The 26,633-nt window shown below is 41.7% G+C and overlaps 1 protein-coding gene across 11 annotated transcripts in view; it reads left to right on the top strand.

Annotated features, from left to right (window-relative positions):
* The window catches only part of LOC138764176 (voltage-dependent L-type calcium channel subunit alpha-1D-like), a 427,400-nt gene that overhangs the window by 59,163 nt on the left and 341,604 nt on the right, over positions 1–26,633 (top strand). The window contains exon 1 of one of the 11 annotated variants that reach the window (XM_069939717.1): positions 24,094–24,259. The exons of the other annotated variants lie outside the window; for them this stretch is intronic. Within the exon in view, the coding sequence (XP_069795818.1) occupies positions 24,245–24,259 (15 nt within the window). The 5' untranslated portion in view covers positions 24,094–24,244. Of the gene's footprint in view, positions 1–24,093; positions 24,260–26,633 lie in introns of those variants that run through there. 11 annotated transcript variants of the gene reach the window in all.

Raw genomic sequence — 26,633 nt, 5'->3', positions numbered from 1 at the left:
GAAACATATCCCAGACCAGCAAACACCATTCCTTGTGTAAACGGCCTGACCACCTGTTCCACACATTGTCTATCCATGGTTTTATACCATTTTCATCCATCCGTCCATCCTTTTTCATGGAAATGTGTACAAAAATGCCTGCTGGGAATTTTATTATAGGTTGAAGTTTGTGCTTAAAGATTACCATGGGTCTTAACTTTGTCTTGTCGGCCATGCACCATAACACCACCGTAAACCTGATTCTTTTATGGCCTGTACTTCTGGTTTGCACAGTTTTCACACCTTTCCATTCCATGGTTTTATTGTCGATCATGTTGAAATTCATAAGGGTTTTGTCCATGTTTCCCATATTTGCTAATGCAAACTGGTGTTTCTGCCAGTTCCATAAAATAAACTGGTGATCATAAACTTACAACTTTATGATTAAGATGTTTTGGTAGTTTCTGAGCAACTTTTACTTTTTGTCATAGTACCAGACTTTTCCTGTTCATGAAATGGTTGCACTAGCCGACTGTAGCTTCAAAATATTTACTGCATTCTGGGTGTAACTTTGCCCACTAAGTGCAAGTGCTATTATTTTATTTCACATGACTCTGTAGCAATCTTGCCAATCTTGCTGCAATGTGATTTTCCAATTCTGGCCAACAAGTGATTCCTCTTCTCATCAAACATTGCTTTTTTGGTATTTTTCCTCTAATCTCTTACCAACTTTCATATACCTCAAATTTCCTTGTAGCAGCACAGTTGTTGGTTTTCACTTCTATTATTTTCAACTTAAAACTCACTTCATACTTCTAAATAAAAAGAAAACATTTCTACTGAAACACTACACAAAAATTTTATAGTCAGTCATTTTGGTGTCGCCTCCTCTGATGGAATTGCCTGCTGTGGTCCGAACCCCACTAGTGACACCAGTGATTTGATATTCATACCATTAGGCTGCAATTTCACACTGACTTTTCTTCAGCATGTAACCAGTCAGACAAAAGATTTTGGCTCAAAGTCCACCATTCTTTTTCTCCGCCACTCTTTTTCTGCTGGATCTGACAGCAGATTGTTTTTTAGCTTCAGATTCTGGCATCTATGTGTCAGACATTTAAATTGTATTTGTATTTGGAGATATTTAACATCTATTTGATTAATTACTCATGTTTCTCATTATGGCTATTTTGATGTCCAACCAACACAAGAATAACAAAATGTAAAAGTGAAAGCAGATCTTAAAACATCTAATTCAAATGAATGTAGACGCCTGCAGCAATGAATTCTACAGATTCACCACCCTCTGGTGAAGAAACTTTTCATCTCTCCTCTGTACCTTCTATAGGTTTTAAAGGGACATGCTTTTATTTTGATACTGTGCCAACTGGAAATAAATAGCTAAGTTAATGTGACTGTCCCACCATTGGAAACAAATATAGTTAATTTAAGCAATTCAAAAATATTGGAAACTCAATTTTGGAAAAAGTAGTGTTACTGAAATATCTTGCATCTAATTTGGTACACTGACTTTCTGGCAGAACTGAAAGTCCAACAGAACATACAGGACCTTTGACCTATAAAAACAATCTAATCCTTCCCTATCTCACACCTATAACCTATTTTCTCACATGCATGTGCCTATCTCAGGGACTTTTAAATGTCTGATTGTACCTGCTTCCACTATCAACCCCAGAAATGCATTCCAGACTGTGTGTGGAGGGGTGAGGGTGGGGGTATGGGAGGGAGAAGCTTGCCTCTGATGTCTTCCTGAAACGCTTCTCTGCACACCTTAAACAGATGTTCTCTGGTATTTGCTGTTGTCACTCTGGAGAAAAAATGTTCTTGCTGTCCATCATACGTATGGTTCTCTTAATCTTGTATACCTCTGAGCCACTTCTCAACATTTGTTGCTCCAAAGAGAATAGATCTAGCTCTGTCGACCTTGCATCATAAAACATGTTCTCCAATCCACGCAGCATCTTGGTAAATCTGCACCTTCTTGTAATGAGGCAACCAGAACTGAATGAAATAATCCAAGTGCTTTCCAACCAGAGTTTTATCGAGCTGCAACATTACCTGTGGCTCTTGAACTCAGACTCCTTACTAATGAAGGCCAGTATGCCATATGCCTTCTTAACCCTATCAACTTGTGCAACAATGTTGGAGCTTTGTATGTCATTGATGAGGATATTCCTTAAGTTTGAGGCTTTAATGTTTGATCAAGCCACTATCAGAAGTGATTTGGATGATAGTTTTAGTCAATACAAAGATTTAGCAGCGTTATTTTTAATCCATCTCCAGAAATCATTTCATCTTTATCTCTTTGCATCAATAACATTTATAAGCAACTTGAGATAATTATTTTAACCAAATCTGAGACTGACCATGTCTGAACTGCATTTTTTGCTTTCCCACAGATCCTGGCAGTGCACTTTCATGGGTCCTAACTTTGCAGAGCTATTATCTTGTTGCATTACTGACTCAGGTCCCTGCCTTTCATATTGTCAGATTGGTTGCCCAATATCTATTCTAGATTTCTCATCGGAAGGTCAGGAAGTCCAAAACTGGCAACATTTGTTCTCAAGTGTTCCTGTCATTCATGCAATACTCCTTCATAGTCACTGTTTCAGCTTGGGTTGCATTGTTCGTAATCAAGGCATTCTATTCAAACATAAGCAAATCTTTGAAGTGCATATATCCTATATTATAAAGACTGTCCATTTTCACGTATATTTGTCTCCACTTCCACCCTTGCTTGACCCCATTTGTTGAAATTCTCACCTGGACTTGATTTCTAGACTCAATTATTTCAATATCTCTTGGATGAACATTTTTTAATTCTTCTGAGGTAGTAATGTTAATGATTTCTTTACTTGATTGACCAGATTTTCATTGTTTTTGTATCCTAGTGCCTGATTACATAATCACCCTCAGATAGACACACCCATATTACAAATCTCCAAATGTTATCATAGAAGTTTTCAAAATATTAAACTTCTAGTTCTCTCTCAATAACTCTGGAGATATTTATATTTCTAATCGTATATATTTAAGTACTGGAAGAAAATATTTTAAGTTATGGATGGATCAGACTTTGAGAACTAAGGTGTATTTTTTTTTTGTCAGTGGCAAACTACAGAATATTGCAGTATACTACCCGCATGGGCTCCAGCTATTTCTGCCTTTTTTGTTGACTATGTGGAGCAATCCATGCTACAAGCCTACACAGGCAAGGCTCCGCAACTGTTCTTCATTTACTTCGATGACAACTTTGGTGCTGCCTCATGTGCCCATGAGTTTATCGATTTCATCCACTTTGGTGCTAACTTCCACCCTGACCTCAAATACACGGTCCATCTCTAGCAACATTCTCCCTTTCCTCGATCTCTCCATTTCAGGAGGCAAACTCTCGACAGACATCTTCTATAAACCCACCAACTCCCACAGCTACCTCAACTACACCTCTTCCCACTCTGTCCTCTGTCAGGATTCCATTCCATTCTCTCAGTTTCTCTGTCTCTATCACATCTGCACTCTGGATGAGGACTTCCATGCCAGATCATCAGAGATGCCCTCCTTCAAGTAATGTTACTTTCCGTTGACCACCATCAACTCTGCCCTTGCTTGCATATTCTCCATTACCTGCACATCTGCCCTGGCCCACTCTGCCCCCACACTCAAGGGCAGGATTCCTCTCATCATCGTATACCATCCCACTGCATCCACCACATCCTCCTCTGGCATTTCTGCCACCTACTATGTGATCCCACCACTAGACACCTATTCCCCTCTCCACATTCCGCAGGGACCGCTCCCTCTGTGACTCCCTTGTTCAATCCTCTCTCCCCACCAATTGTCCCCTTGGGATATATTGCTGTGAGCACAGGAGATGCTCCACTTGTGCCCATCCCTCCTCCTCAGCATCATTTAGGGCCCCAAGTGAAGCATCTCCTGAATCTTGTGAATCTGCAGGGTCATCGACTGCACTGGTGTTCCCGCTGTGGTCTACTCTACATTGGAGAGACTAGACTCAGACTGGGAGATTGTTTTGTTAAGCACCTCGACTCTGCCGCAATAATGTGGATCTCCCAGTGGCCATACATTTCAATTCTCCATCCCATTCTCTTGCCAACATGTCTGTTCATTGTCTCATGTTCTGCCAAACTGAGACCACCCGTAAATTGGAGTTAGAAAACTGCATTTTCTGATTGGGCACCCTCCAACCAGATGACATTAATATTGACTTCTCCGACTTTTGTTCACCCCCTCCCCCTGCTGACCACCTTGCTTCCCCCGTCATCTCTCCCTTCCCTGTCTCCTTTTGCACAGATGTGATGAATTCTACCTAGTCCCTTACCACATCCAATTAACACCTTTTGTTGTTCTGGATTTCTTCCCATTGTTTGAAATATGAGACTTTTTTTGAATATTTTATTTTTACAAGCACAACAAACAAAACAGTACCTTCCCCCCCCCCCCACCCGCCCCCATACATAAAGATCCATTCACTGTTAGAGTTTACATATATTTTAGGTATATAGAGTACAATTAGGGGAACTGTTTTTGTATGTATAATATTTACTTTTATAACCTTTTTTCCTTTTTATTACGTATCTATGCCCCTATGTAGTCCAGGTATGGTGCCAAACCTTTACAAAAGTGTCATATTTATTCTTTAAGTTCTATGTGATTTCCCCTCCACCCCCCCCCCCCACCCGCCCCACCATAGGTATACAGCTGTTCATTTCCACAGTCCATTATGCTATAAATAGAAGGGAGTTGGACTTCCAAGTGATTGCAATATATTTTTTAGCTATTTCCAGTGCTATTTTTATTATATGAGATTCAATATTTATTTAATTTGTTGCTTATTTTCATAAAATTACTTAGTAATTTAGCTCTGGGTCACTTATGAAGGCCACTGCTGTTATCCTGGTTAATTTTTTTCCAATTTGTTGCCAAAATGGCTTCACCTTCATGCATGGCCACATGGCATGTAGAAAAGTTCTTGTTTAAATCCCACATCTGAAATTTCAGCATTTGATTTGTATGACTTTTGTGGGGTAAGATAAAATTGGTGTAAAAAATTTATACTGAACCAGTCCACATCTTTCATTTATAATTGATGTCATGATGTCCTTATACCAATCTGACCAGCTTCTTTGTGAAATCCCCACACCCAAGTCCGACCCCCATCTTTTCCTTGACCTCTGCAACCCTGGTTTGCACTTTCGCTCTGGAGAGCATAGTACATTTTTGTTATAAATTTGAGTGTGTTCCCCATCCAGATCGTTCATTCAGTTTCACTAATTTCAGGTGGGGTCAATATAGGTCCCCATCTTTGTCTTAAGAAGCTGGAGAAAACAGAAAACGGTCCCATTGGCCACTCCATATTTGTGTTTTAATTGTTCAAAGGACATGAGAGTTCCTTTCATGTAACAGCCCTCAATATCTTGCGCCTTTTTCATACCACAAATTTAATATTATATATTGCCTATGTTCATAGCAATTGCACATTTTTTACACAATGGCATTTTAATTGATATTCCTTACTTTTTCCCTATTCATTATTGCCACGTTCTGATCATGTGTTTTAGAATGGGGTTATCCATCTTTTTCTTTAGTGATTTGACACTCCATTTATAAAGTCCTTGCTTCCATCTCCTCCCTTGATTACATTCCCATTTGAACCCAAGACAGGGGGTTCTCTTCAGTGAAGAAGGCTGCGAGAAATCTAGCCTGAGCAGCTAGGTAATATTTTTTGAAATCTGGGAGTCTAAGTCCTCCTAGTCCATAGTCCCATGTCAGTTTTTCCAATGCAATTCTTGGTCCTATATTATTTCATAGGAAGTCTAATATGGTTGTTTAGTAGCTTTTAAAAGTTTTTAAGTAATGGAATAGGCAGAAATCGAAAAAGGTATTGCAATCTTGGCATCACTTCATTTTGACACAGTTAACCCTTCCCACCAAAGTAATCGGTAAGTCTCTCCATTTCAGTAGGTCTTTTTCTATCTTCTCAAGAAGAGGAACATAATTTAGTTTGTACAGATTTTGAAAGTTATTCACAGTTGTACCAAGATAATTTATTCCTTCTGTCTTCCATTTAAATTTACTTCCTTTTTGGTATCCTGCATATTCAAAATTTCCTAATGGCATAATCTCACTTTTATCCATGTTTATTTCATAGCCTGATATTCTTCCATATTTTCCTAGTGATACTTGAAAATTTTTCAAAGATTTAGCCGGGTCTGATAGGTACAATAGCTCATCATTGACCAGATGGACTGATTTTGTGTTCTTTTTGCCCGACTTTGAAGCGCTTTATATCCGTATCCCTTTTTATTATCTCTGCCAAAGGTTCAATTGTTAAAATAAAAAAACCGCTGGGGACAGGGGACATCCCTGTCTGCTCGATCTACTCAAGGAGAACACTGCCAACATCTGTTTATTTGTTATTATTTTAGTTTGTGGTTTCTGGTATAAAGTTTTAATCCAATTTATAAATTTTCTGCCTATACTAAAATTTTCCAGTCCTTTAAATAAAAAGGTCCACTCCAAACAGTCAAATGCTTTTACTGCATCTAAGGAGACTGTAGTACTTGGATTTCATTCTGATTTAGCTATGTGTATTAAATAATCTTCCTCGACTATTTGAGGAATGCTATCCGTATGTATCAATTTTGGAAAGTATTGTCCTAACCTATTAGCCAATGTTTTCGTTAGTATCTTATCAGCATTTAACATGGATATTGGACTGAGTGACAACGTTTTTTGTGGGTCCCTATTCCTTTCTGGTGACACTCTAATAATTGTTGTTGAGAATGACTCAGGGAGGGGTTGTGTTTCTACAGCTTGGTCCAGGACATCCATTAAAAAGGGCATTAATAACTCTTTGAATTGTCTATAAAACTCAGGTGGAAATCCATCCTTTCTTGGTGATTTATTAGCTTGTACAATGTCTAGGATCTTTTTGATTTCTTCCCTTGTGAAGGGAGTATCTAATTCCATCCTTTTTCTCTTTCTTCTAATTTTGGAAGTTCGACATACAAGAAAAATTCTTAGATTTCATTCTCATCTATTAATTCTGATTTGTATAATTTTGTGTAATATTATCTAAAATGTCTTTAATTTTTTTGCTTATGTACTAGGATATCTGTCTTTGTTTTTATAGCATTTATCATTTTTGATGACTCCGCTGTTTTAATCTGCCATCCTAAAAGTTTGTGCACCCATTCACCTAACTTGTAGTATTCTTTAGTTTTTAATATAAATTTTTCTGTCCTATATGTTTGTATTGTATCTTAGCTTTATTCTTCAGTAAGCTTTATTATTCTTGTAGTCCTGTTATTTGATTTTTTTCTAATCTTTTGATCTTTTTCTCTAAACTGTTTACTTCTGCTATATGTTCCTTCTTGAGCTTTGTAAAGGATATAATTAGTCCCCTTAAATATGCTTTGGGCATTTCCTATATCAGAAAACTTATTATTAGTAGATGGCAGATTTTTTCACAAAATATTTCTGTGTCTTTATAAATTCACAGAAATCTGTTCTTTTAAGCAATGCAGTATTGAGACGCCATCTGAATGCATTCTCTTGTTTTTCCATTATTGCTATAGTAAATATGAATGAAGGGTGCTCTGATAGAAGCCTCACTAGATATTTTTTTTATCACTACTTTTTAACTGGGCAGACATTTAAAAAAAGAAGCTAATCCTTGTATGCAAGTCATGGACCCTTGAGTAAGAAGAGTAATCTCTTTCTCTGGGATTTAATTGCTTCCATACATCCATAAGATTTAGATCTTTAATAAATGAAATTGTGGTTTTTGCTGCTTTTGCCCTCTTTATTGTTCTTCCTGATTTATCTAGTATTGGGTCCAAGCAAAAATTAAAATCTCCTCAAACCAATATATTTTGTCTTCCCTCTGCTGTTTTTAAGAAGCTCTCCTTCCTAAAAGCTTCATCATCATAATTTGGGGAAAAAATATTCATAAATTTCCATGCTTCTCCATAAATCTAACTATGTGCCATTACTTAACTTCCAGCTTGATCAATCGAAGTATCTTCTATTAACACTGGTGTATTTTTATTAATTAGAATCAGCACTCCTCTTGCCTTTGAACTTGGATATTATTTGTCCCACTGATCATCATTTTAATTTATCATGTTCCAATTTGGTAAGATGTGTATTCTGCAAAATGATTATATCCAATTTTAATTTATTTTAGTATGCCAAGACCCGCTTCCTCTTCACTGTTCTGTTTATCCTATTAACATTGACGAATAAACTTTAGTGGTTTTGACATACCTTTTTCAAACAGATTGTATAACAAAGAAATCTTTTGTCATATATTGTCATAACATTTCCCTTTTAAGAGACATGCATACATTTCCCTTTTATATAAACATCTCCCTTTTAAGAGACACTTCCCTTTTGACATGCGCACATTTCCCTTTTAAGAGACCCACATTTCCCTTTTAAGAGACTCACATTTCCCTTTTGAGACATACACACATTTCCCTTTTGAGACATTGTCTTGGGTAAACTTACACCTCTCATTTTGTTCATTTTAGATTGGTCACAGTGTCTGAGCTACCGAAAGAAAATAGACACACACACCGAGAGCAGTTCAGTTTATACAAATGTTTATTACAAATTCAAAAGCTGATTTCACACTACAATATGCAAGCCCTTCCCAACTATACTTATCAACGCTTGGACTGGTCCCAACTGCCGAAGCGAGGCAACGACTGCACACTTGTAGTAGGTTGTCAGGGTGCCGGTAGCAGTTTCTCTACCTACCCTGACCGGGACATTGGCTGGACTCCAGAAGTTCTTCTTGCTGAGAGATGTTGCCACCTCTTGGAGAGTCTCAAACTTCAGCAGCGGGACCATGGCTTATATTACCCAAAAACTGCCTACCCAAGCACCTATTCCCAGCGCAGCAAGAAAGATAAGCAAGCAAGCTAGCATGCTAGGCTTCTAACGAATAACATAATTTTCAGCTTATCACTTTGAATGCAATGGTTTATTTTGTATCAAGGCTAGGCCTCTGACAGTCTGTGACCAAAACAAGCAGGAAGATTAAATGTTCTTGGTACACAGATGTCCTTTCGTCAGATAACAGCATCTCTGGCCCCTTGGTGGAATTTAGCTTCTGTCTGCTGATTCTAAAACACAAGCAGGTTCTCAGCCTTGCAGAATCCAGAGCTGCAAGTTTAAAAAAAAACAGGTTAGAATCTTCCATTACAGACATACACACATTTCCCTTTTGAGACATACACACATTTCCCATTTGAGACATACACACATTTCCATTTTGAGACATACACACATTTTCCTTTTGAGACATACACACATTTCCCTTTTGAGACATACACACATTTCCCTTTTGAGACATACACACATTTCCCTTTTGAGACATACACACATTTCCCTTTTGAGACATGCACACATTTCCTTTTTCATACACACCTCTTTTGACATACACACATTTGAGACATACATACATAGATACATTTCCATTTTAAGAGATATACATACATTTCCTTTAAGACATACACACTGATTCATACACACTTCGACATTTCCCTTTTGAGACATACATACATTTCCCTTTTGAGACATACATACATTTCCCTTTTGACACATGCATACATTTCCCTTTTGACACATGCATACATTTCCCTTTTGACACATGCATACATTTCCCTTTTGACACATGCATACATTTCCCTTTTGACATACATTTTCCTTTTGAGACATACACACATTTCCCTTTTAAGAGACATACATTTCCCTTTTGAGACATACATTTCCCTTTTGAGACATACCCACATTTCCCTTTTGAGACATACCCACATTTCCCTTTTGAGACATACCCACATTTCCCTTTTGAGACATACCCACATTTCCCTTTTGAGACATACCCACATTTCCCTTTTGAGACATACCCACATTTCCCTTTTGAGACATACCCACATTTCCCTTTTGAGACATACCCACATTTCCCTTTTGAGACATACCCACATTTCCCTTTTGAGACATACCCACATTTCCCTTTTGAGACATACCCACATTTCCCTTTTGAGACATACCCACATTTCCCTTTTGAGACATACCCACATTTCCCTTTTGAGACATACCCACATTTCCCTTTTGAGAGACATACCCACATTTCCCTTTTGAGAGACATGCACATTTCCCTTTTGAGAGACATGCACATTTTCCTTTTGAGAGACATGCACATTTCCCTTTTGAGAGACATGCACATTTCCCTTTTGAGAGACATGCACATTTCCCTTTTGAGAGACATGCACATTTCCCTTTTGAGAGACATGCACATTTCCCTTTTAAGACACACGCACATTTCCCTTGTGACATACACACATATTTTATAAGAAACGCACACCCACACACCCACCCACCTAGCTTGACAGTGACATTGACAATCATAGCTGGAAGCCCACAAAAAAAGCCCGCGGATTCTTCCAAAGAAGAAAAAGAAATCTTCTCTTCCCCCTCCCCAAATTGGTTCCCATTTTGCTACTTTCCATACCACCTTTCTATCTTTTCAGAGCTCTCCATATGAACCACAATGGTCTTTATTTTTTCAGTGAAAACAAGACTGTCCAATACTACTAAATATAAATAAAAAGGTATGTCTTTCAGTTTGTCCCGTTTTGACGTGGTCTTTTCCGCTCTTTCACCTGGTGACTTTAATCTTTTCATAACTTTCTTTAAAATTTTTCCACTTTATTTTTGAAAATTCTTCAATTGCCTTCTAAGACATCCACCCTCAACATTTCTGGGTAAATCATTAAGTATTTAAAGTTTTTAGATCGTAATTGTGTCTTTCCCTCGTCAAATTCCTTTCTTTGTTTGACTAAAGCAGGGCTAAAGTCCTGGAAAACATTACTCTTGCATTGTCCACCACTAATAGGCCATTATTATTTTTTGAACATTCAAATGCTGCTCCCAAGGTCGTATCTCTCCCGGTAACTTAAAAGTCTTACCAGGACTGGTCGTGGTCGCTGTTTGCTGGTTCTTCTGGGTCCAAGGGTCCAGTGAGTCCTTTCAATTTACAGCTTTGCATTCAACTTGCTTTGTCCCAGTGTTTATTGGATCCATGTTTCAAAGAAACTCCCCGTGTCTTTTCCCTCTTCTTTCTCTCATTCCAATGATTCATACATTGTTGTCTGCTTAAACTTTCCATATGATTGATCTTGTCCATCAATCCTTTTTTTCTATGTCCCATGTTTTTGCTGCTTCTTCCAGTGCCTTTTACCTGTCTTTTGTTTTGACCAGCTCAGCCTCCGAATGACTCATTTGTTCTATTAAGTCTTCCATTACTTCTTGAATTTCTGTTACCTTTTCCAATATTTCTCTCATCGTTGATTCCATACTCATGAAACAAGTGCATAACCATATAACCACTTACAGCACAGAACAAGCCAGTTCGGCCCTACTAGTCCATGCTGTAGCAAATCCCCACCCTCCTAGTCCCACTGACCAGCACCCGGTCCATACCCCTCTAGTCCCCTCCTATCCATGTAACGATCCAGTCTTTCCTTAAATGTAACCAATTATCCCGCCTCGACCACGTCTGCCGGAAGCTCATTTCACAATCCCACCACCCTCTGTGTAAAGAAATTTCCCCTCATGTTCCCCTTATAATTTTCCCCCTTCAATCTTAAACCATGTCCTCTAGTTTGAATCTCCCCCTTTCTTAATTGAAAAATTTACATTTTGTTCAGGATATTGGTTACATCTTGGGCCGACCCCACTGCTGCCCCCAACCTTTTCCACTCGATGTTCCTGGCTGAGCTGTGTTTCTTCAGTTTTTGTTTTTGGTGCCTTGGTTGTTTGGCACTTGTGTATCCATTTTTGATGCTAAAATTTTGGTTTTGATCTTTCTATCAGTTTTTCTTAAAATACTTTTTGTGGAGAGGTATTTCAAAGCACGTCTGCTCAGCTCCTTAGCACGGCCACACCCAATTCTGAGACTTTGTGATATATCCTGGTTCTGCCTTTTCTGATTTTGTTTTTCCTTGAAGAAGGGCTCAGACCCGAAATGTTGGCAATCTATCTTCAGGGCTTTTCATGGTGAAGAAAAGAGCAAGTGTAAAGGTGGATATTTTCTGCCTCTACCTTGCTCCACTTACCTCTATGAATGCAGCGCATCTACATTCAATGCATCTTTTTTGAATGTTTTATTTATAATTTTTCCAAACAGACAATTTCACTGATTCACAACACAGCAATCACAATTATGAAGTATAGTTACATTCTCTCGACTGAGTCTGGCTTTATTCCTCCCTCCCCCCACAACACAAACTGATAAAAGGACTTAACTCGCATAAAATGACAAAGACACTTGTTTAACATAAAAAACAAGACTCTGCCTATGAAGGACAAAAAAAGGAAAAAGAAAAACAACCACTGGGTCTGTCAACGCCTGTCTTTCAGGTCTCTTACATTCATCTTGACTTGACCTGATTGGAATGGGCCCCCCCACAAACCCCCTTGGGGGGGGGGTGGGAACAGGTGGCGAAGCGCAAAGGACAACACCTATATCCTTGCACCTATGAGCGAGATTTTCTTTCATTTTATGGGACTCAGTGCAGGAAAGTGCATGCTTGGAGGTGAAATGGTACAATTTTCTGGTGGTAATCTTAGTGGGAGACAACATTGCCTGAAAGTTAAATTTTTGTATAAAGAACAGAATAATTCCCTTTGAGTGACTGACCAGGATGTTACAACTCTCAAGCAAACAAGCTGAACAGTTGGAATGACTCAGCAAGCTGGCAGGATCCATGGAGGGAAATGGTCAGTGAATGTTTTTGAGAAGGACCCTTCTTTAAGTCGATAGTAATCGCTTGAAGTCTTATAATTTATTCAGAGTTCCAATTCTCAGTTGCACTCATTGTCACCAAAACCAAGGAGCTGATTGTAGACTTCAGGAAGGGAAAACCAGAGGTATATGATCCAGTGGTCATTGGGGGATCAGAGGTTTATAGGGTGAGCAAATTTAAGTCCTTGGGAGTCACTAGAATCTTTCCTGGACCTAGGACACCAATGGCATCATGAAGAAAGCATGTCAGCGCCTCCACTTCCTCAGAAGTTTGCGGAGATTTGATATGACATCACAAACCCTGGCAAATTACTACAGATGTGTGGTGGGAAGTATGCTGACTGGCTGCATCATGGTCTGGTACAGGGACACGAATATCCCTGAGCATAAAGCCGTGTAAAAGGTAGTGGGCACAGCCCAGGATACAGGCAAAACCCTCCCCACCATTGGGAACATCTATAGGGAACACTGCTGTAAGAGACCAGCAGCAATCATCAAGGATGCACACGCTCTTTTCTCACTGCTGTCAGAGGAAAGAGGTATGGTGCCACAGATGCACCACCAGATTCAGGAACATCTGCTACTCCTCCACCATCAGACGCCTCAATGACAAACTTAATCAGGACTCATTTAAGGACTTTGATTTGTGCACTTTAATGATTTTAATATTCTCTCTGTATTGCACAGTCAGTTGGTTTACAAAGCCACATCTGTTTTCGGTTATCTTTTCATTATTTACTTATTTGCTTGCCTCTTACTTTATTTTAAATAGTTAAAATGGATCAAATCATTAATTATTTTTGGTTACATTTAAAAAAAAATTAAGGTCCCAATTATATTTTTGCAAGAAATGCATGTACACAGCAGTGACAATACATGTCTTTTTAGATGGTGGAACTGGTTGCATTTTCATTCTTCCGGGAATAGCCAGAGGGGTATTGAATTTTAGAGATTATACAGTTTCCTTTGTTTAACATAATGTGTCAGATAAAAATGGTTGTTTTGTTGTTGTGACAGAGAAATTGTATAATAATTTGATAGTGTTTGCTAATATTTATGCTCTGAAAGTGGATGACCCTGGATTCATTGAACATTATTTTTCATCCTTTCCTGATCTGAGCCTTTACTCATTCATTATGGGAGGAGACTTTCATTGCTGGTTAGATCAGGTTTTGTTCTGCTGATCTTCTAAACCAGCCATTTTGAATAGATCTGCTTTAGTCATTCAATCTTTTTATTAAAATGTATTATTTGATGTCTGGCTTTTTTTCATCCAGAAGATGGGGGGTATTCATTTTTTTCCTCAGGTTCATCATGCATATTTGCAGATCGACTTATTTTAAAAATCAACAGTCAAATAGTACTGCCAATTCAATCATGTGAATGTACAAATATAGTCATTTCTGACCATGCTCTGACATTCATATCTTTAAACTGAACTGTCCTAAATAAATAGATATTGGCATTTTAATGTAGACTTCCTATCTGATAAAGATTTTTCAAAGTTCTTGGAGGAACAAATTACTTTCTTTTTTGAAGAAAACACTGTAGAAGAGACTTATTGTTTGGATGCTTTCAAGGCTTTTTATTAGGGAGCAAATTATTTCTGATACCGCAAGTATTCAGAAAAAGGCCAATAAGAGAAAACCAACCGAAACAATTAAATTAAAAGTACGCTCTGGCTCCAGACTCGGCTTTATATAAATGGCATGTCAAAATTAAAAGTAAATTTGATAATCTCCTCGTGTATTCAATTAAAAGCTGACTTTTGAAAGAGAAGTCAATTTTATATTCCTGGAGATAAAACAGACGAACTATTGGTTAATTGGTTAAAAGCTTTAATAGTCAAATGACAAATTAAAGAAATTTGCAAAGCTAATAGTGATAGGACAACTGATATTTTAGAAATAAATGATACTTCTAAGGAATTTTATTCTCAACTAAAGTTCTAATTCTCCCAAGGATAATATTGTAATGAATAATTTTTCAGATCAATTGAATATTCCTGTACTTTCTGGTGCTCATCAAAAGCAGTTGGATCAACTTACTTCATAATGAGGAAATTGCTGAGGCTGTATGTTCATTACATTCTGGGAAGTCACCAGGACCTGATGGATTTTCTGGAGAATTTTGAGGCTTTTTGCTCCTTAATAATACCTCATTTATGCCCTTTCTTATTCTTTTAAGTTGAGCAGGCTGGCACAGTCTTTTTATGAAGCTTCTATCTCGCTTATTCTTAAAAATATAAAAAATCCAGTCGACTGCTCTTCATACAGGCCAATTTCTTTACTCAACATTGATCCTAAAATTTTATCTAAAGTTTTGGCTCATCGATGAAAATGTTTTGTCACATATTATATCTGATGGTCAGACTGGATTTATTAAAAATTGGTATTCCCATTGCAATGTCATTTATAAAAATTATATTATTTCCTAAGGAGGTCTCAGAATGTGTGTTTTCTCTGGAATAGGAGAAGGCTTTTGACAGGGTTGAGGAACATTTTGGAGAGCTGTGGAAAGTAGCAAAGGCATAGAATTTAATCTGGTGCATGATTTTAATGATTACCACAGAGTGGCTTGGCATTGTTGCAAACCCAATCTGCCAACTGGTATTGAGTGAACTTATTGAAGTCCTTATCAATCTACCTTTAAAAGGTGCATCTTTCCTTCTTTGTAGTGGCAGAAATGACTACTGCATAGCCCTTGAACACAATGCAGTGGAACGTTTAAGAATATTGTTGGAGAACAAAGCCCAGTGAACCTTTGACTATCATGGGAAATGGCTGCAAATTCCCAAAATCTGTACAATCTTTAGTAGAGTAATTGAAAAATTACAGTTTTATATAAAGTATAATCAATAATGCATATGCTAATAAACTTAATTGTGAAATTTAAATTTCAAAATCAAATTTATTTACAGCATGGTAGAAGCAGATTCTGGCCATTTAATCCTGTGGAACTCATTTTTACCCAAATGAACTTAGAACCCCCATTTGAGGGAGTTGGAGGAAATTGGAGCACCCAAGGAAAACCCACACAGACACAGAAAGAATGTACAAATTCTTGACAGACACCGCTGGATTCGAACCCGGATTGCTGTACTGTAATCGTCTTGCACTAAGAAGCCAAGTAATTTTAACTACTTGGCTTCTTCATTAACCTGCATGTTCAAGCAACTTTGCAAAACCAGTGTTAGGGTAGGGCTCCACCCTGAAGTCAGTGAGCATTTCCATTGTTGACATTGAGGGAGTGGTTGTTGTCCTGACTCTGTCCCACGTTTTTTTAAATCTCCTTCCTGTATTCTCTCTTGTCATTATTTGGGATCCATCCCACAATGATAGTGTCATCTGCAATGGTATTCATGGAATTGGGACAGTACCTGGCATTACAGTCATGGTTTATAAGGAGTCGTGTAGGTGGTTGAGTATGCAGTTAAATGGGGCACCATTGTTGAGGATTATTGAGGAGGAGTGATCATTAATCATAACTGCAGTCAAATGGAGAGGAAGGTGTGGAGGGTGGTGCTGACTTACAGGTCCAGAAATTTGGAGATGAGTTTCTATGGGATTATGATGTTAAAGGTACAGCAATGGTTGATAAAACACGAGCAATACAGGTGATTTTGTTATATTGATGTTTCTGGGCTCTGATTCGGGCCAGGGAGCTGAATCTGTTGTGGTCATTGACAAACTATAGTGGATCATGGTTTTCTGGAAGGCTGGAGTTGATGCAGGCCACAATCCAGAATTTATTATAATGATAAACTTTACAGACACTGGGTGGTTGTCATGAAAGCACGTTGTCTTGTTTTGCTTTGGGGGTGGTTATTGCTGGCCTTGAGAACTTGTGGAAGGGGGAAGAATGAAGTTATCTACAAATATAATTGTCAGCTTTTTTTCTCAGGTCATAGCCATGGGCACTATCCAGTCCAACCACTTTCCACATGATCACTCTTTGGAAGGCTAATGTGATGTCTGTGATGGTAGTCATGAGTACAAATGTGCAAAAGCATGTGGCTGCTGTGGCAAATGGTGGCTCACTGACCTGTTCAAAGTGAGTGTAGAATGCATTGACCTTTGGAGGTTAAATGATTTCTGTTATTCACAGCCAGAAATAGTGTTTTATTGAAAAACACTACTCCAATGAAGTTGTGGAACTGAGAAATATAGTTTTCAGAGTTAAAAACATCATGAATTTATTAAAATTTTGTGTTCTTTGCTCAAAGTTCCACCTGATAGGATCACAAAACTGGACTGTGTCATGACAGTCTGAAGGGTGGCAACAAAGATGAGAGATTGTGCAAGCCAACTTCAACTAAAGCTATTCCCCACAGGTTCTATGTGCCTAGTTCAATCTTTCCAGAATTTTGTTTTGTTCATATATATTCCTAGATTATTTGACAAAAATAATAATATAATGATGCTGTATATAAAATATCATTGATAATTTCAGACATCTTGAAATCCTTCTTATTGATGCAAGTGATTGTAAAGGCCTATCAAATAATTTTGATTATGGCATTATTGAGAATATACAAATAGATTTTGTTATATGCACAAATCTATGCTCCCGATATGTTCTTTCAGCAGTATCTATAAAGGTTTGAATTGATTGAACACATAATGAAATTAAACTATTTAAATCATCAGGCAAGAGTAACATACTCCTGCAATTGCTGTAAAATTCAATACATAGTACCTGGGCACAACTATACAATATCCCCTCTTCTGATGTTGCTTTTAAGCTTTTGCAATATTCTCAAGCTGTCAGTAATTAAACTTCTCAATTGATGAATCAATCACATTTTCACTTTGTAAATGTTTAAATGTTCCACAGAAGCATTCGTTATGTCAAGTTTTGAGATGCTAGTGATTTAAAAGCTCCGTTAATTTCATATCTAGTAAATAATTGCATTGTAATGGCACCTAATGTCTATGCTGAACAAGTAGAAAACAAATAACACATCAGAGTGCAGAGATGAAAGACCCTTGGGAGAAAAATATTGAGTCATATTTGACTTGATCTATCTGATAGGTTCAAGGGAATGATGCATGATCATTTCCACAAAGACTGAAGTTAATGGAACAGGAGGCTTTTATTAGCAAGAGATGGACAACATCCCTTGTGTTGCTGGGTCACACTGGCCCAGGCTCAAACTGGGGTCTAGGTTGTGGCATGACGGCCTTTATGGGGGCTAAAGGGGACGAGTTATGAGCCGGCCAGTGAGAGCAGGGTAAAACATAAAAAGTCATATCATTTACATGCACAATAGTGGTTTAACTATTGAGGTGGTGAGGGTAGGGATCTGAGACCCTGGAGAGCTGGGGGGGAGGGGTATGCGTACCTGTTGACTGGTTGAAGGGGGGATCCAGATGCTCTCGCGTGTGCCAGGTCCTGGATGGATAGTGTGTCCTCACGTCCATCTGGGAATGCCACATAGGCGTACTGTGGGTTTACATGGGGCAGCTGGACACTCTTGACTAGAGGGCCGAACTTATGGATCCTCACGTGCTTGCAAAGTAGGATGGGCCCAGGGAATAATAGCCAGGTGGGTAAGGTAGTTCCTGACGCCGATCTTATTGGTCACTAAACGCAGGAGGGACCAGGTAGCATGGAGGGCTTCTGGGAGAACTTCTTGCCAGTGGGGGATGGGGAAGCCTTTGGCCAGTAGTACTGCCTTCCAGATTGTGCCGTTCTCCCGCTCCATCTGGCCATTCCCTTTGGGGTTATAGCTGGTGGTATGGCAAGAGGCAATGCCTTTGGTCAGCCAATATCTGTGCAGCTCGTCGTTCATGAAGGACAAACTCCTACCACTGCGGACATAGCAGGGGTATCCGAAAATGATGAACAGTTTATTCAGAGGCTTTATAACGGTAGCTGAGGTCATGTCCGGGCAAGGGATGACAAAGGGGAACTGCGAGTACTCATCTATGATGTAGATCAAGTACACATTGCAGTTTGTGGAATGTAGGAATCCTTTGAAGTCCATACTCAGATGTTCAAAAGGGCAAGTGGTCTTGATCAGTTGTGACCTGTCAGGCTGGTAGAAGCGCAGTTTGCACTGTGCACAGACCTGGCAATTTTTGATCAGTGTCCTGATGCCCTCAATGGAGTAGGGGAGATTATGGTCCTTGATGGAGTGAAAAAAACGGGTGATTCCAGGGTGGCAGAGCTCCTGCAACTGGTCCATCTGCATTCTGGCACATATCCCTTGAGACAGGGCATCAGGAGGCTCATTGAGCTTTCTGGGCTGGTACAGTATGTTGTAGTTGTAGGTGGAGAGCTCAATTCTCTACCTCAGGATTTTGTCATTTTTGATTTTACCCCGCTGCTGATTGATGAACATGAAGGCGACTGCCTGTTGGTCAGTCAGCATGGTGAAATGCTTACCGACAAGGTAATGGCTCCAGTGCCGTACAGCTTCAACAACAGCCTGAGCCTCTCTTTTGATGAGGAGTCCCAGATCTCAGGGCCCTTGAGGATGCACGGTTAAAAAAAAAATGCTACAGGCTTGCCCGCTTGGCTATGTGTGGTGGTCAGGGCAAAGTCTGATGTGTCACTCTCTACCTGGAATGGGATGGATTCATCCACTGCGTGCATCGTGGCCTTTGCGATGTTGGATTTAATGTGGTGGAATGCCTTGTGGGCTTCTGCTGACGGGGAAAATGGTGGCTCTAATGATGGGACGGGCCTTCTCCACATAGCTGGGAACCCACTGGACGTAAGAAGAGGGAACACCCCAGACATCTTTTTAAGCCTTGAGGCAGTGGGGAGAGGGGAGTGGGTGGAAGTTCTAACAGTGGGAACATGTGGTCAGTGCTAATGGCTCCATTCTCCACAATGCAGCCTAGTATAGTGTGCTGAAGACACTCTTCCCTGTGTTGAATGTCAAATTGAGGCATTTGGCAGAGTGGAGGAATTTTTGGAGATTCTTGTTGTCATGGCCACAGATGGTGACGCTATCGAGGTATGAGAAAGTGGCTCACAGCCAGTGTTTGTACACCATCTGATCCATCTCCCTTTGGAAGATGTACACCCTATTCGTTACTCCGAAAGGGGCTCTGAGAAAGTGGTACAATCGATCATCCATCTCAAAAGCGGTGTACTATTGGTCCTCGGGGTGAATGGGGAACTGGTGATAGGCAGACGCAAGGTCTGTAGTCGAGAACACCCTGTATTGGGAAATCTGATTCACCGTGTTGGAAATGTGGGGTTGGGGGTATACGTCAAGCTGGGGTGAACCTGTTGATGGTCTGGGAATAGTCTATGACCATGTGGTGTTTCTCTCAACTTTTCTGTACCACAACTTGGATCTTCAGGGGCTCACACTCTGCTTTATCACCCCTTTGGTGAGGAGGTGTCTCACCTCGGACTTGATAAATGCCCAATCTCCGGCACTATATCGCTGACTTTTAGAGGCGACGTGTTTACAGTCTGTGGTGAGGTTAGTGAATAAGGGGAGTGGGTGGAGGGGGGGGGGAATATGGCGCATGGAGAGCCGCATATCGGCTGTGGTGATTGGGTTTGGGGCTGTTGGTGTGCCACGTGGTGAGAGAGGGGCAGGTGGTCTACAAAGTGATGGTTACAGACCGTGAGGGGAGAGTGGGGCCCGTTGTCCTCCATGGTGACGCTCTTTAAGTTGCACTGGAAGTCTCATCCCAATAAGATGGGTGCACAGAGCTGTGGCAGTACTAGGAGCTTGATGTCACGGTTTACTCTGCCTCGGGTAGTCAGTGTCACAGTACAACTGCCACAAACTTTGGCTGCTTTGGATTGGGAAGCTAGGGAGGCACTTTCTCTCTTGGGAGTTGCTGGAACTGGAGGCTTTTATTAGCAAGAGATGAACAGCATCCCTTGTGTTGCTGGCTCACACTGACCCAAGGGAGTGGTACTGAATAGTGTTTGGGTGAATGAAGTTCACTATACTCCCACTGTCGAATAGGTCGGCAGTGGGGCGGCAGTTTATCAGGATGTCCATTGTGGCTCTGGAAAGTTGGTGTGGTTTGCATTGATCCAGGGTTACCGATGTCAGCTCATTGGCTTCTGACGGTCCCCAGGGCGCACACACGGCCCAGTCAACGTTCACTGGACAGGAAGAGGGGAAAGACGGAAGAGACATCATCATAGTTGGTGATCTCTGTGGCGCACGTGTGGGCATTCCAGGTCCCCGGAAGTGGCGGTGGAAGTAACTGCATTAAAGATGGTGGTCTCCATTCACATGTGGTGCTGCTGGGCTTGGGGGCTTGCTTAGACTTACAAACTTTTGTGAAGTGTTCCCTTTTCCAGCAGTTGGAGCAGGTGGCATCTTTGGCAGGGCAGCGTTTCCTTGAATGCTTGCCCTGCCTGCATTCACGTGGGGTGGTCACTAAAAGCTGCAGAGGTCAGCACGGGTCAGGAGGGGGCTTACAATCCCGTCTCCCAAGATGGTGGTACCTATGTCCCCCTCGAGGCGGGCATGTGTTCACTGGAGAACAATTCTGCGTTGTGGATGGCTACTTCCAGGGTGTTTGCCAGTTCGATTATTTGAGGTCAGCTTGGTCTTTTTTGCTCAAGTAACCTCTGCCTCACGTAATTGGAGTGGACGCCTGCTACACAGACATCTCTGATCAGCAGCTGTGTGTGCTGTTCAGCACTCGTAGCCTGGCAGTTGCAATCCCTTGCAAGCTCCTGCAGGTCCCTGACAAAGTCATTGAATGTTTCCTCGAGTCGTTGCCTGTGCAAGTGGAGGGCATGCTGTGCATAGACTTTATTCACCTGTACCTTGTACCCTAGCTTCTCCGTAGGTCTGGCAGTCCCAGTAGACTCAGTGCCCGATGAACGGAAATAGCAGATGGGGCTTGTCTTCATCATCCTGGATCGCAGCTTCAGAGGCTGCAAGGAATCTTTTGAAACAGTGGTGCCAGAGCGCGAATTTTTCAGCTGCTTCAGGTTTTCTTGGGTCGATCACTAGGCGGTCCAGCTTCAAGTATTTGTCCATGTTCAGAAGAAATAAAATCTTGCTAATAAAATTGATGCACAATCAATTACGCAAAGGCTGAAGTTACTGGAACTGGAGGCTTTTATTAGCAAGAGATGGACAACATCCCTTGTGTTGCTGGCTCACACTGACCCAGGCTTGAACTGGGGTCTAGGTTGTGGCATGACAGCCTTTATGGGGGCTAAACAGGATGAGGCACGAGCCAGTCAGTGAGTGCAGAGTCAAACATAAAACACACACACACACACACACACACACACACACAATAGTGGTTTCACCACAGGGAGGTTGCATGAATAACGATCCAATTTTTTCAAAACATCCTGCTGAATTTCAGTACCCATCTTTTGCCATCATAACACAGCTTTTTAGCTAACATTGAATGAGATACAAAATTTCAAACCATAATGAAACAATGCAAATTGTTGTTTTTACTTATTTGCTACTTCTACTAATCACTTCAATTCTATACATTCTAGTTATCAGCCATTTTGCTTTTCCATTTTATTATTATTTGGTCAATCCAATCTTGTCCTGATTTGTGCCACTTCAGACCTCCACCCCCCCCCCCTCCCCTGTCCTCTCTTTGGGCTCTGCACAACATTTTCTCATTCTTAGAGTTTAAGAGAATTAAAGAGTTTTGGCTCCAAACATCAGCCATTTTAAAAAAAATCTGATGCTGCAGCAGATTGTGTTTGACAACCTTTTAGTATGTTTTGAGTCTGGTTAATGAAGCAAAGAAACTGTAAATCGTTAACCATTTTATTAACCAGTCCTTCTACCTTCCAAGATTTGTTCATGTACACTTCATGGTTCATTTATTTCTCCACACCACTTTATTGCATCTCCTGAAACCCATAAATTTAAAGAGCGCAATAGTGTCCAGCTCACAGTTTTCTCTAATCAGGTTTTTGGGTGTTTTTGGGTTGGGGATGGTTGTCTTTTGCCTTTTAATGATGAAACTTGGTTGTATGTTGTGAAAGTCTTGAGATTTTTAACTTGACCTTTAATGAGAATATTCTAAACTCTCATGGCACTATCCAGAATGGATAAATCACTTTCCCTCTTCTGGATGCTGTGGGACTTGGTGAGTTTCTCCAACATTTTTGTATATTCTCAACAATCACAGTGTCTGCAGAGTTTCTTGTTTCACCACATCCTAAATCTGTGTCTCCTTTCCCACTTGCATGTCGGCTGGCTCGATTGAATTTTATTCATGATAATAAATGGCCAGATGTCCAACAACGATGGAGAATTTGTTGTAAATGTGCTAATGCTAACAATGCCTTGTATCATTAACAGTGGGCCCCAAATATATTTTTGGTGAATGGGAATCGAAGTCTCCATTTTACTTGTTGGAAGTAAAGCTGTGCATTGTTGAAGCACTTTGTCTCTCTTCCTCTTGTCTATTTGTCTTGATTTTAAAAAAAATTACAATCCATTAAAAACTATTGCAATAATCAGAAATTACCTCATGATTGTTTTGGACTTCTTTTGCCATTGATTGCTTTGTGAGGAGATTTTATTTAGTATTCAGTATCCTTTGATAATTGAGCTCAAACCATATTAATTTCAATTCTCAGTACTCTATTAGAGTCATATTCAGAGTCTACCTGGATTCGTATACCGCCTGCATATGCTTGGAATAGTTTACAATAACTAATTAAATTGCCAATGGCACATCATTGGAATGTGGGAGGATACTGGGGAAATGCACATGTTCAGAAGAAGAACAGACAAACTCTACATGAAGAGCACCAGATCTGAGGGTTAATCCTGGGTCACTGGAGAAGTGAGGCAGCAGAATTACCTGTTGAGCCACTATACTACTTTATTATTCCCATTGTATGCCCCTTAATATCCTTTACATTTTTACACCCTTACAGGAAAGGGAAACAGGATGGCAACAAGCAAAGGTAAGAAATGGTCAAAAGGTCAGGGAACTTCAAGAAGAATATGTATTCATATTTATAGGATGACTCATATACAGAACGATCCTGGAATTTCCACCTAAAATGTTTATTTTGAGTGATACCCTTTGAAAAGACTACCCCAAATCTGGCACTTAGCTCTGAACAGTGGATGCTGTTAAAAGCAAATCACTGTGGCAGTGTGAGCAGTGAAGAGAGACACAACCACCATGTTGAGGGTCATTTACGACTGGTTTTAATTCAAATTCAGCCTGCCCCTTTAAAGGCAGCATAAGCTCAGTCACCTGGTGCATTGTGACATCATAATCGCTGCCCAGGGTGTGGGCTGGAAGGGATGCTGGAGACAGAGAGAAACCTCTGATGACACCATTTCCCCATGGCTGCCCTGCCATGTGGCGATACAAGCGGGGCCGGTTCGCCATGAAGATATGCGTCCTGTCACTTTGGCGGCCGGCCCCGGTGCTTGGGCGTGGCCATCTGCACTGGCTGTGACGAGCCCAGATGGGCTGCTTTCAGGTAGTCCACCGTAAAAAGTTCCTCCCTCTCCCCAATGTCTCGGGTGAAGGTTCCTTCTGGCCGGTGCAAGACTTTGTATGGCCCCTCGTATGGTCGCTGCAGTGGTGTGCCCTGCAGCCCCCTTCGCACAAGAATGAACTGAGCTGAATCAAGTTATTTGGGGAGGTGGATTGGCCGAGTGCCGTGGCATGGTGGGGGTGGGGGAAGTCAAGGAACCCAGTCTCCTGTGGAGGTCCACCAGTAGGTTTGCATTGGTGGCCGCTGTGTCAGGGTCTAAGCTGAAAAACTCACCCGGTAGGGAAAGCAGAGCACCGTACACCATCTCCGCCACCGAGACTTGTAGGTCCTCCTTGGTGCCATCCTAATCCCGAGGAGGACCCAGGGTAGCTCGTTCACCCAATCTGGTTCAGAGAGCCAGGCCATGAGCGATGCCTCTCCACCAACCAGTTGGACTGCGGGTGGTATGCCATGACGTGGTGGAGCTTCACCCCCAGGAGTTTTCCCATCTGGGTCCACAGGGCAGACGTGGATTGCATGCCCCTGTCGCTGGTGATGTGCGCTGGGACTCTGAATTGGGCGATCAACCGGTTGACCCGAGTCCTGGCGCACATCTCCGTAGAGGCTTCCTTGATCAGGATAGCCTCCGGCCATCTTGTGCATGGTCGACCACTGTGAGGAGGTAACAAGCCTCCCTTGTCACTAGCAGGGGTCCAATGATATCGACGTGGATGTGTTGGAACCTGCGAGCTGCCGAGTCAAAGTTCTGTAAGGGAGCCTGCGTGTGTCAGTGGACTTTGGAGGTCTGGCACTTGGTGCAGTTCCTGGTGAGCTCCACCACCTCTCTCTGTGACCATGCGCACCGTTGTCTTCACTACTGGGTGAGCGAGGTTGCGGACTAGACTGAAGACCCTTGCTCTCCAGTGTGGTGGGACTACTGGACATGGCGTACCTGTTGACATATCGCAGAGCAGTGTGTCCTGGCTGCTGGGTAACTGGATAACTGGTCCGCAAGGCCTGAGTCTCTGCATCATTCCTCTGGGCCTGGGCCAGTTGAGCGTATTCTAGGCTGGGGACGAGAGTGTTGATAGCAGGTCATGAGAGTGCATCCGCCACCACGTTGTCCTAACCAGCCCTGTATTGGATGTCGGTCGTGAACTACAACACATATGAAAGGTTGCACTGCTGTCTGGCGGACCACAGATCCTTGGACATTGTCAGTGCCTGGGTGAGGGGCTTGTGGTCCGTGAAGACTGTGAATGGCCTGACCTTGAGGAAGTAGTGAAAGTGGCGGATGCCCAAGTACAGTGCCAGGAGCTCCCAGTTGAAGGCGCTATATTTGAGTTCTGGTGGGCGCAGCTGCTTGCTGATAAAGGCCAGTGGATGCCAGTGTCCATCGAGGCACTGTTCCAGGACCCCCCCCACTGCCATAGCTGAGGTGTCCACGGGGAGCGCTGTTTGTGCCTCTGTCCGTGGGTGCACTAGTTGTGTCGCGTCGGCTAGAGCCTCCTTCGGCGTGACAAGAGCCCTATTTGCCTCTTTCGGCCAGGATAGTCTTTTCTTTGGTGGACATCAGTGCGAACAATGGGTACATGGTGTGAGCAGCTCCGGGGATGAAACGATGGTAAAAGTTCACCATCCCCATGAACTCCTGAAGGCCTTTTAGGGTGGGGGTGGATGGCTGCCACCTTCTCCGGCACTGGTGCGGCCCCGGCCGCTGATATGGTGTACCCCAAGAACTGGAGGGTCTCCTTACCAAACTGGCATTTGACTGCATTGACCATGAGGCCAAAATCTGCCAGGCGAGCAAAGAGGGTACGGAGGTAGGCCTTGTGTTCGTCATGGCTGTGATTGGCAATGAGTATATCATCCAGGTAAATGAACACAAAGTCCAAATCCCTCCCTACCGCGTCCATGAGGTACTGGAATGTTTGGGCTGCGTTCTTTAGGCCGAAGGGCATACGCAGGAACTAGAAGAGACCGAAAGGGATGATAATGGCCATCTTATCCACATCATCTGGATGCACCAGGAGATGATGGTATCCCTGCACAAGGTCCACCTTGGAGAAGATCCGTGCGCCGTGGAAGTTGGCGGAGAAATCCTGTATGTGGGGCACCGGTTACCTGTCGGGTGTGGTTACATCATTCAACCACCAGTAATCCCCGCATCGTATCCAGCCCCCCCCCAGATGATTTTGGGACCATATGGAGAGGTGATGCCCAGGCACTGTCCGAGCGCCAGACGATTCTGAGTTCTTGAAGTCTGGAGAACTCCTTTGCTTGCTGGTGGCAGCTGTCTGGGCCTAGCGTGCAGTGGGGGGGCCTTGGGTGGCGATGTGGTGGAAGACCCCATGCTGGCGCACAGCGGCATTGAAGC

This window comes from Narcine bancroftii, chromosome 5 (assembly GCF_036971445.1).
Source record: "Narcine bancroftii isolate sNarBan1 chromosome 5, sNarBan1.hap1, whole genome shotgun sequence".
NCBI lineage: Eukaryota > Metazoa > Chordata > Chondrichthyes > Torpediniformes > Narcinidae > Narcine > Narcine bancroftii.
The sequence above is the reverse complement of the archived record's forward strand: the minus strand, read 5'-3'. Positions and strand labels throughout refer to the sequence as shown.